Raw genomic sequence first — 12,329 nt, 5'->3', positions numbered from 1 at the left:
TTAGAAAATGAAGAGAAAACAAAGAATACACCCTTGCATAAAGCCAATTAATATTTACCGTGATGTAAATTAAAACTTTTTATTTATCACAAGTGATCCACTTCATCGTGCATCTAATCTTAATTTTCGAATGCTGAAGTTCCTCATCATCAAGCGCTTTAATGTCATAATTATATGTTCCAACTATTGCAATCAAGAACAAACGTGCGAGTGAACGATTAATTAACTTTTCGGCTTTCGTGGTAATTGACATCGACAACTCAGGGTTATTATGTCGATAATTAAGTTTGTACAAATACGCCCTTCTGGCTCCACCTCAATCTCCAATCATACAAAACGACGAATATATGCCACATAGGCCGTGTCGACTTAATCGACCGGCGGAAAATATCGCCACTCGACTGATTGTATTACTGCGATCTTAATTACTGCAAGTTCGAGAAACGGCTGCTTCTCGCTCTATCCATTCCATCAACCGATAAAAGTTTTATTGCTGTAGTTTAGTAATCCGGTAATAGATTACTACTGGACGAACGACGCGATTTAATCATTCAAAATAACGAGAAACAATAATTAAGACAAATGTTCTTCAATAGTTTCGTTAAGCGCAATCTGTTAGGCAAAGCAGAGAAACACGTAGAAGAGGACTTAAATAAATCACTTAACAAAAAAATGTGCAATAAAATGCAGCAACAAAAATCGCGTCGGTTCGTTCGAGAGGATTAAAGAAACATCGTAGAACAAAGAGTTCAACGGAGCGTAGAGATACTGATATCGATCAATCAAATTTCCCGATGCAATTAAATACGCGCCGGACTCGCAGAGAAACAAGCAAGAAAAAAAGCGCTCCTCACAACACAACACACACACATACACACACTATCTCGGGATAGTTTTAACGAAACGCTCGGCAACTTTCGCGCATAATCATCCTGGCAATTCGCAAGCAATTAATGTGTAACGTGTCGAAACAAGTTCAAAGCACGGCTACCGGTTTATTATCGAGCGGTTGTATTCCCGGGAGAGTGGTAGGATTCCACGTGCAACGCGCTCGTCCCTTATTACCCCGCCTCGCACGTTGTTGGAATTAGGACTGTTAATCTGTGTTTCGCGGAAATGATTAAGGTACACGATACGCTGTGAAGTATTGTCTGTAATTAAATATATTAAATCCTTAGTCGATAATATACTACCGCGTGCGGTTGTTTAAACTGTTAGTTGCTAATTAAATTGTGGCTGAAGTCGCTGGTAACAGTATTAAGCTATTACCATGTGTTGTTGTCGCAACGCATTATGCGCGCGCGTATTTATTGCTGCGCTGTACCGACTATGATTTCTAAATATTTACAGAAAATCTCAAAGTTGTACAAAAAAGGTATATAAACTGATTTTTCAAATGTAAAATAATTATGTAGATCGAAATAATTTTTAAACATTAATTATTTAATATGTAAAATGTATGACCTCTATTCATATATTTTTTATTCAACGTTAAATTATTAATTTTTTTTTTTTCAGAGAATGGCTTCAAAGGATGATCGTGAAATCAGAATTGAATCACAGCACGAATTTCGTCTGAAAAAGCCGTTCTTCACTTGAGATTGATCTAAGGAAAAAAACCCTCTTTCTCCTATTTAGCATAAGATTCGTTTAGATAACTCGTAAAATAATGACGTAATATATAATAAAAAGATCAAGCTCTGATAAAACTAATTTTTCACTTCCATTTATTATCCTCCCTCGCGTGTTGTGAAACTTTATACCGACGTGACGTTCATTAACTCGAAAATACAAGTATGCGAAATAAACGATATTCTTTCAAGAAGTAAAAACCCAAGTCGATTTAATAATAATATATGTACGGGCTGCGTTTTCCATAAGTTGTTTATTATAATTGTAAATCATATTCGAGGGATGGTTACACAAATGGAAAACATTAATCGTACGTTCAAGAACCAGAGTCGCTCCAAATGTTAACAAATGACGCGTGGCCGAAACTTCCTCTGCGACGGCCATTTATCTACGCGGACGGCACACGCCCGCTCGCTTGCGCTTTTATAACAAAAATATTAACTCACACTTACATGTGCATACACCGTATTTATTGTTTTCGTAGTAACAATTTATTGAGTCGCCGTTTAAATCAACGCGTGTTTCTTCGATTAATGTAAAAACGTGCGATTCGCAGTCGGAAAGGAATCGAATCGACGGGTACACGATTATTTATAATACAGCGATATTTACACGTCTGCTTACGGGTTATACTTACAATAAAAACGTCTTAATATTGCACACTTTCTCGCTCTCCGTTTTAAACACGCGTACTGTCTCCACACTGCTCCACCCATCGTCTACATACAAAACATGTTACTTAACGCGAAGCAACGTTACGGTACGTACGCGCGCCACTTTGTCGCCTAAAATCAAGGAATACGTGTAAAATACGGGCGTATGTGACGCGCAGCGAGCAGTAATTTGAATTTCAAAACGTTTCGATTGGCGAATCGGGAAATCCTTGAAACAGTAAATTCTGTATCGCGAGTTTCTTACCCGTAATGAGCGCAAGTACTAAGAGGAATTGCGTTTTGCCCGCGTTATTCCGTGTCACAGCATCGTTTATTCTCGTTTTCTTGCAAGGATAAATCAGGATAACGCGAACAAACACGTACCCGCCGCGCGCGGTGTATTAAAGCCGACGCTTTCAACGCGCGGATCCGTCGCGAAGGAATCCGCGCAAGATGCGAATTTGCATAACGACAGGGTTGCGCGTACGTACTTGCGGACGCTTCTCGTCGGTTAATATATCAGGCACTCCGAACAAGTTACTTTAACGACAATAAACTAATTAATACCGAACGAGGTAAAGGGGCGCGACGAGACGCATGATCAAGCTTCGCAAGATTAATCAGCGAAATTCGCGAGTTGACGATTTTGTCTGTTATTTCACCGTGCAAAACCGGGATTTTGTCTGTTATTTCACCGTGAAAAAACCTGAATTTTCAACATTCCACATAAAAAATTTTTGGTACGCTCGTCTCGTTTATACTTCGAATACTGCAGTAATATCGGTATATGCAAAACTCGCTGATTGCGACGCATAAACGTATAATAATGTTAATAGACGTAATGCATAAGATAATAATAGAGAGTAGCAGCGGCATGGAATAAACGCTTATTACGAGTGTTTATGATAAACACTTGCGCCATGCAGCCGCATTATCTTCTATTAATATTTTATATCATTAATGAGCCATTACAATATTATACGCACGTTTCATACATATAATACACAATTATGTGTAAACAAATTCCATTTGTGATAAAATGCGACCTCCGTTTTCCTTTTCTCTTTTCTTTTTTAACGACCGTTTGTCGATTCGCAGTGGAGGAGAAACGTGTACAGTCCGCCGCTTTACTCGTCAGGTTTTCAACCACCGATCGATCGATCGTATCGCTCGATAAAGTGTCTTTGGTATAATTCATTCATCCCGCTAAATGAGTACGATGGAGAATAAATAAAGCGCGAGCTCGCTATGGTAATGATGGGTGAGAGCTACGGTCGCGCTATGATAATGAGGGGTTTCCGGAACGCGGTCGGCAGCGCGACGCTCCGCAAAACGCGTGAAAAGATGCATTGGCGGAATCCGGCAGGTGAAAGAGGGAGTTGTGCACGCTCAGCGACGGCAGTTCGGAAAATAGAGGAGCGCATTGGCGGGCGTTAAAGGCCGTATAACCGGTCCTTCTTATAACGTATTTACATAGAACTAATTTGCATTTTAGACGGCTTGCGGCGCGTGCGATTTGCATTTTGTCATGTAAATGCAGAGACGGATAAACGAAAGCGTTATCAGAGCGCCGTCATCGCCGCTACAAACAGGTAACGGTGAGACGACAATTCCCGGGTGAAATTCTTTCTTCGCTTTCACAGGCGTTCAATGAAATATCAATAAGTACGCGCGGCGTGTAACTAATGTGTCGTTAGTTATACCAACGCCGTAGTGTAAAACAAACTTTAAAACGACATCGATCGCTCTGCCGTTGACATGTATGAACGATGTCTTTAGCGCGCACAATATGTTATTAATGGAACATGGTGCATTCTGGAAATGATACGTATTATTTATAGCAAAATGTCGAACTTCGAGCGAAGAACGGTATTATTGGCGCGCCACGACAGAAATAAAAGAAACGGGAATAACGAGTGTAATAATAAAGCGAAGCTGAATATAAAAGCGGAAGTGAATGTTACGCGGCTCCCAGCGCGCTACAAGATGTATAAATGTTACACGGTGCTATTTGCATAAATACAAGATGCTCTGTCGCTAAAATTCCGCGCGGGGGCTTCCTCACAAAAGGAACCGAGCCGGCTTGTGGGGCTGCCCATTGTGGGAAGTGGAAGAATAATAACGAAGAGGAACCATTCTCTCTGATGAGGGGATTTTCTTCCGGATGACGGCCTCCACAGCTTTACGCTACGTAAACCTTAATTAATACGGGCCAATTAAAAAAACGCGCGCAGCCGCAAGGACACCTAATTGCATCTCGAGCGCGGAAGAACTCGTTTTAAAGTTTTTGAATTTCGCCGAGGGCAAGCGCGATGATAGCCTCCGGGAATTATATTTTCAGTCGGTACTCGATTACACGTTCGGTTACACCGTTGCGAGTAATTCGAATCGCAGAAACGCGGAAATTGAGTCACCTCCCCAATCGATTTTGCTAGCGATATTGCTGTTTTCGAAAGTGGTCTTTAGTTTAGTGCTGTTTCGACGCAATGTACGAGTGAGAGAACACAAATTAAAAAGCATATATTCAAATAAAAAAAATATTATTTTGCAATTTAAATTAGAAAATTCGATAAAAATAGCTTGACGATGGAGACTCCGTTTCAAATGAATAATTATGAAGATGTAAGATTAGAAAGTTATATTAATTCCTACTATAGTAGAATGGAATAATCTGTTTCAGTGAGCAATAATAGTTTCGCTCTTCGAAGGATGATGATCGGCTTATCGCACCCATTCACACAGAGGGATGAGGAAATTTTGAAAAAGATGGATGACTAGAGACAGATCTCAAAATTGTTGATGAAAAATGTATGTCGAAGGGGAAAAAAAGATGCGTGCGTCGATTGATCGTTCCCTTCACGGAAAGTTTTAATTCTTGTTTCAGAGATGAAAAAATAAAATGTCGAAAAATTATAATTGTAATTATAAAATGGATAAAAATTGTTAGCTCTAATGAGAAAGTATACAATGGTATATGTAAAAGAAATGTTAATGATCGTGTGAAAAAAATATGTGCGTATTTTTTTTCGCACGAATCTGTATTCACGTTCACAGTATGTTTTTCGTCTCAGCGAGTAGTCGCGAAAAATCAATCCATAAAAATGATATACGTTGCTGACGATCGCGATCTCGTATGAGGTCGTGTCAAACTACGGCATTGATGATTTCGACATATTACCTAACTGATGGCTCAGCCCTTAAAGATAACGATCAGTGCAGGCGTTATTACGTTAACGACCTCGCTGATGTGTCGAAAATGCGACTTCGCGTCGCCGGAAGCTCCGCGAGATCGATTCGTCATAACGACACTGTGCGAGTTCGGGGGAGTTACGACTTACCGAACGACGTACAAATAAACAACGAGAACGGGCTTGCTGGAGCTCGGATTTGTTGTATATACTATAGACGGTTGAGCGAAATTACATTAATGCGGCTCGCGATACAAAGAATAATGATGCAGTTCCGTGATACGCAATCTATCATCATTTTTTTTCTTACGTAAAATGGAATTCTTGATTCATTTTCTGCCGCAAAGTAGGTAAGTATATATTACTGTATTCAGTAAAATTGGAACGTGTAAAAAAAAATACAAGATAAATTAAGAAATATGACTTTCAATGTTATAAAAATACAAAAAAAAAATTCTTTTTAAATAGACGCACATTTTCAAGTTTTATTTAACTCATGAGATCAAGGAAAACGATAAAATTTAAATTAATTTACTCACTGTATCGAATTACTTAATACTTTGATTGTTCCATAACGTTCTCATTTCACTGAACAGTAGTGTAACCCTCATTATTTGTGTTGCGATCAATGGCTGGCTGAGAAAGACCACATGTGACAAGTGTGGATTGCGCATCACGTGAGGTCCGCACTGGTTTTATGTGCCTTATGGAAGGAAAACCCGAGCTCTGCTTATTATGTACTAATCCTTGACGATCGTCCGCGAGGGAGAGCTTTTGCAAGCTCGACAGGCGCGCGCTCTCCCGTTTTCTCGCACGATTGCAAAATCGATTGTATGGCACGAAGGGCAACCCTCAGTTACAATCTCCGACCGTTTCGATTTAAGTCTTATTACGTGCATTCTTTTCTCTCTCAATCTTCCTTTCTCATATACATACGCACACGCACACGCACACGCACACACACGCACACTCTGTCTTTCTCTTTCTCTCCATCTCGCTCTCTTACTTATTTGTATATTAAATTACACGTCTCTATTTACAGCGTTGATATACATACATATCATTTTCTATAAAAATCATCTCGCGACTATGGCAGCGTAGCTTCGATATACAAAACCGCTGTAAGTTCATTGAGAGATTTTCCGGGGTGTGGGCGTAATCACATTCGGCCGCTTTTCTTGCAATGGTGATCGATAATTATTAGCTAGTACAAAAGCAGCGATCGGTTTAAGGAACGTCGATTAATATTGGTTTTTTTTTTTTTTTAATATTGGTTGCATTATAGGTTTCAAAGAAACTTTGTCTACTTAAATTTCGATATTGCCAAAATTATATATAAAATATCACTCATTGATACAGTGTCCCCGAACTGTTTTCCATATTGTCGACGTTCTCGAAACGAATGATTCCTTCCACTGATGGTTACAAAAAACTTGTTTTTGCAAAATGTTCCAGATGTCGGCAAAAATGTTACCGGCAAGTTATCGATATGATTCCTGGAACTCGCTTCACCTAGTGAGAGAGATTCTGTCGAGGATATACAGTCGAATATACAGTGAATACAAGGTATACAGTGAGTGAAACGCTTAGCCGACAAGCATCAGGGTCGGTAACACAGAGACTGGAAGATATGGCTATCTATTTAAATAACGAAACTTAATTCATCGATTTTTTTTACTGCTTAATAATTAAAAAGAAAATAAATATTATACGTAATGTATGTCTACTATTTTTTTTTTTTTTTGTTAATTCGTATTTGAAAGAGAGTAACAACACCCAGTGAATTCTTGTCACGTTCCTGACTGTATAACGCGTTTTGCTCTTTTTTAATGTAACTGTTTTGGACGCTTAAATGCACAGTTTGACATAAATGCTTGCGATGATTCTTAGAACCGTTTCAGTTCCACTCAAAGAAATCACTCGAGCCGTCTTAAACATATCTACAAATCGATCTTTTCAAATACATTTGCTATATTCTCGTTACAATATTGCAGCGAAGCAATGTTGTAATCCTACAATTTTTTTCATTCCTTTCCTACGTCATTTTTACTAACAATGGATCGTACATTCCTGATCGAGAATTTTCGCAAATCTCGCAACGGACGACATTTTTATAGTTACACAGGTTTTTTTTCACAGACCGTGCTGTTTCAACAAATATCAACTCCTTGTCATTGGCGTCTGACAACAACTCTGCGGCTGCACTGTCACTATATAACACAATTCGGCGTAACAAATGATAAATTGTTCGAGTTCAACATAATTTACAGCGGCTCAGTACGGCGAGTACGCCTCTGCCGTATGCGCGTTTCTTTTTGTTAATTAAAAGCAATATTTCCGCGTGCTCACTTCCGGTACCGGACTTAAGGACGGGGGTCGTCCCTCGCGCGGGACAACCCCTTCCTCTTGTCAGCCGTAATAATAACTTTTGTTGTTAATGCTTCGGGGGTCCTCCGTGCGAAGGATCGTGTGAAGATTATCCGTGCCAACCATGTGGTTCCCAAGATCGACACGCATCCCCGTGTTGGTTGCGTGAGGAATCGATGCAGCATGAATGGTAGTCGGCGACAAAGGTATCCTCGTGTCGGCATAGTAACGCTCGCCGTGCAGCCTTTCGGCCAACTGAGTTTCAGGCAGTCTACAAGAGGTAATGGAATGTGCTTTGAAACTATTATCCCTCGTTATCCCTTAATTAAAAGTAATTGAAAATAAAATAAGGGAATGCTAAGAAAATTATTCACTTAAGGTTACAATACATTGAAAAACTCTCGGAAACACTCTCTTTGAATTTAATTCTCAAAAGCAAGTACTCTTCACATGTATTTAAAATGACAAAAAATTGTCTTACATCTAAATGTGAGAAAAAGACCATCCTGAAGCAATCTTATTATTCAAGCGAAGAGAAATTATACCTTGTGTCTTGCATTGGTACTGGGACCGCTGTCGTAAGATCGATGTCGGCATCGATCTCGGAAATATCGTCGGTGAAGCCGTTCGGGAGTGTTTCGTTATTTGCGTGGAACTTTGCCTCCCTCTTGGCACGATGTCGGCTGACTAACAGACGGCCGATAACTAACCCCAGAAAGAGCAAGATACCAGCGCTGACCGATATAATAATGTAGAGGTAGAACTTTTCTTGGTTGTCTGCGGAAATCACGTTAAACGTACATCTGAAAATTCTGTATTTTTTTTCCCCATGAAATATCGACAAAAGCAGACCTGCGTATCCTCAATAGACAATACAAATATCGATGGTTTCCATTCACGACAGTCTGCTTTTGTGCGATTATAAACCTATGTCGACTATATGTCCGTAAACAAGCACAACATGACATTCGAATGCAACTCGAAACTGTCGATGTCGAAAGGAAAAATCGACTAACATGCCAGACTAATTACTGCTACTAGAAACAATGCAACGCTAAACACACAATGCTCATATTTGCCAATCGGAAGTTCAATTGATGATTACATCTATAATTCCGGATCTATCATTTCAATAGGGTTCTGAAAACTCAGAAATTAGAACACCGATCAGTTTCGACTAGTTTTGGATATGCACACATACACAAATAGAAAGAGAGAATACAAATAGACACGTGAAATCTATTCTTTTCTTATTTATGATATAACTAAAAGATATAATAATTATTTAAAAGAAAATGTTTAATAGACAAAATTAAATTAAATATCCAAAATTAATCGGTACATGTCGAAAAGAAGAATCTTTCTCTTTACATGCATGTATCGCGGGATATATAATCAGGCAGTTGCGGGAAAAATTATCTTTCGCCAACCTCGTTCGTGGAACAAACTACCTGTCGTATCCAACCCTGGCAAAAGTCGTCGGGATCGATAGCGCTTTACAGTGGTTTACCGGCTGAAAGTAACGCTCGACTGATGGTGTACTCACTCGTTATGAAGGAATAGGCATTGATCCACTCATTGAGGTATCCCACGACTAAGTGATCTTCCTCCGGAAACGCGTAGACGACAGTGGTACAATTCCCAGCTGCGGCACCGACGCCCGGCGTGGATGTGGCATTACCAACCCCGTTGTCGCTCGTCATCGCGTTCCCCCGGATAACCGTGGGTGATAAGGGTAAATCTTTCACTCCGATACCGAGCGACTTTAACATGTTCAACCGCGCGTCCACTGTGCACGCGAGAAATAAACGAATTCAGAGAGACGCATGGGGAAGGAGAATTAAAAGTTCACAATTACAGAAGCCTTGCATTCGAGCGAGTATTGGAAGTATTATAATTTTGATGAATTCAATTCTCGATGCCGCGAAGGAAAAGCGAATCTCATCTCAGTTTTCGCGTTTCCATTGTTATGAAGAAAATGAGATTATTTGCGTAAAGCATCGAATCTTAAACTCGTCAAAATTATATAGATATTTCAACGGAGAGTCGTGAATAAAAGCATCAAAATAAAATTTATGTGAATTACGTAGCAATTTTACAGCGGTAGATTTAAAAAAAAAATTTATAAAAAATAGAATATTGCGACGTACCATCGGATAATATTTTAAACTAATTTTTATCGATAAACTTTACAGTTTGGAAATTTTGTACAAAATATACGAGACACGAATTAGATAATTATTGTACAACAGAGGTTTACCAAGAGAAATGAATGAGACAATGTCGATTAGTGGCTGTGTTATTTACAACATGAAGTACGATCAATCTTGCACCACAAACGCAATATTATTTCTCTAGTAATTGATGCGAGATTCAAGTGACGTACAACTATGTCTGTCTGATAGAGAGAAATATACTATATGTTACATCCATAATACATGATGAAGTCAGCAAACATCACACAATATGACAGTATTCTGCGGTTATAATTTAAATGAATCTATCACATGAAAATCGTTCTCGTTTACAGCGGTTTCAAAGTACAATTAAAATTGCAATTTTGCGAACCTATCATCTAGATGATATAGAATTTCGCAACGATTTACAAATTCGTTTATATTACTAAACCATGGTTTAATTATAATTTATTATTTATCAACGAGCTCACAAAATAAATATGCATCAAACGCAATATTCATTAAACTACAATCAATTCGCTAATAATTAAAAATATAATAGCCATCATGTGATATTTCATTAACTTTTGGTAAATAAACGCGATCCGATATGCATAACGATATGTTTTTCCAACAACTTCCACAGCGCGAATGATTGATTACATTATAACATCCCTAATACTCTCCACCGAGTGAAGCGATATGAAAGCTGTTCAGCACAGCTCTCGTCGCCGGGAGTTTCATCATTTTCGCAAAGACTGCAATTTAAGGAATGGAGTCACTCCAACGTCGTTAACATTGATTTTTTTCGCACTTATCGAATGGAATTTGCGACACGAGAAGAAAAATTCTCAGGAACTCGCGATAAGTCGTTCACCTTGTGTCTCTCCACGGATCGCGGAACTTAAATGGCACATTGTACTCGTGGAACGCTTCACGGTCTTCCGGATCCTGATTTACTTTCGCGCGGGTTATTTTTCAGGAAAGAATCGCCTAGCATTTCTGAATGCCAATGAGAAATGGAAATGCGGAAGCGGAATAAAATATACAGACGAAATAGTCCGTGTCTTTGTTGTCGAGTACCAAAAAAAATTTTCGAAAAATAAATAAAAATCGTACCAATTTAGCGATGCGATTACGCGATTTATTCAAAATACGTCGTAAATTCTGCATATATAGATTTTCGGAAATCCTACAAATTTATAATAAATGGGCCAAGAGAAAATTCATTAGTTGATCTTTTCGAATACTATACTGCTTCTAAATACTGATGTAAATCCAGAAAATTAATTGTAAAATATAATCTAAAGAATTAAGAGATCTTTAAAGTAACTTGTTATATTACCTTACTGTAGCGTATGATACACTTCGTTACAGAACTACTTATCCAAGCAGACTTGAAGATGATGAATTGCTCGGACACGACGGGTCTCGTGAAACAGTTTTTGCTGACATAATGAAACCCAAGAAAGAATCAGCATATTATAATGCTGAGACACGCTTGTTAAAGCCACATGTGTTAAAGCGTCTGTGTAATTAGTTATATTTTAGAATTGTATCATTGTGTTTTGTTGAAACTGTTTAATCTAAAACCAGACACAATAAATTAGATCTGTTTTATACGCTGCTATTAAAATATTTTCAGTGTATCCACGTTAATAATATACCGTATATAAAATAATACGAAATTAGTATGTTCATTGAGAGAAGTTTCTCCACGGGGCTTAGTAATGTCTTAGCTTCGAGTTATTTACATCATAATTCAAACAATATGGTTCTAGTTCTTCCAGCCGCGTTGTTCCGCCAAGCTTGCTATCTCTCCCGTGCGAGATAACGTTCGCAGTTCCTAGTTTTCTAATTAGTGACTTGGGAATGCTTACAATTAGCCGACGACGTCGCGGAATTTCACTGCTATACCGTCGTGCAAGTTTTGCTATTTACGAACAAATCGCATCTAGTCACAAAATTTTCAGAGTATATGTAATTTAAATTGACATAATGCTATAAAGTATTATGGCGAAAAAAAATAAGTAAAACAAAAATCAGAACAAAACGAGAATTTTTGGAGACCATTTTTTATAGACGTACGCAATTGTTGCTCGTATTACTTTTTTAATTACTTTACAGTTTTTATGGAATAATTGATTTTTCTAATACATTTCTTTGTCTTATAAAAAATATTTCGCGAACAAAATATAAGCATTGTATCTAATTATTACACTGCACTTTATCTTTTTCACCTCTTGATGAATTTACTCAGTTGGTCAAATAATAGCTGTGTGATAACAGCTGACGTGAGTCTTTAAATATAG

The 12,329-nt window shown here is 38.3% G+C and overlaps 1 protein-coding gene across 3 annotated transcripts in view; it reads right to left on the bottom strand.

Moving 5' to 3' along the window:
• Nucleotides 1-1,866: 1,866 nt before the first annotated feature.
• Nucleotides 1,867-12,329, bottom strand: part of LOC105667745 (protein eva-1 homolog C) — a 156,577-nt gene continuing 146,114 nt past the window's right edge. For 2 of the 3 annotated variants that reach the window (XM_012359729.2, XM_012359727.2), the window contains exons 7-9: nucleotides 9,387-9,629; nucleotides 8,386-8,617; nucleotides 1,867-8,111 (exon numbers count right to left, since the gene is read on the bottom strand). In XM_012359729.2, the coding sequence (XP_012215152.1) occupies nucleotides 7,883-8,111; nucleotides 8,386-8,617; nucleotides 9,387-9,629 (704 nt within the window). In that variant the 3' untranslated portion in view covers nucleotides 1,867-7,882. The remainder of the gene's footprint in view (nucleotides 8,112-8,385; nucleotides 8,618-9,386; nucleotides 9,630-12,329) is intronic. The other variant, XM_012359730.2, reaches the window with a different exon arrangement.

The sequence above is a fragment of the Linepithema humile genome, chromosome 2 (assembly GCF_040581485.1).
Source record: "Linepithema humile isolate Giens D197 chromosome 2, Lhum_UNIL_v1.0, whole genome shotgun sequence".
NCBI lineage: Eukaryota > Metazoa > Arthropoda > Insecta > Hymenoptera > Formicidae > Linepithema > Linepithema humile.
This window is presented reverse-complemented; position numbering and strand designations above follow the sequence as displayed.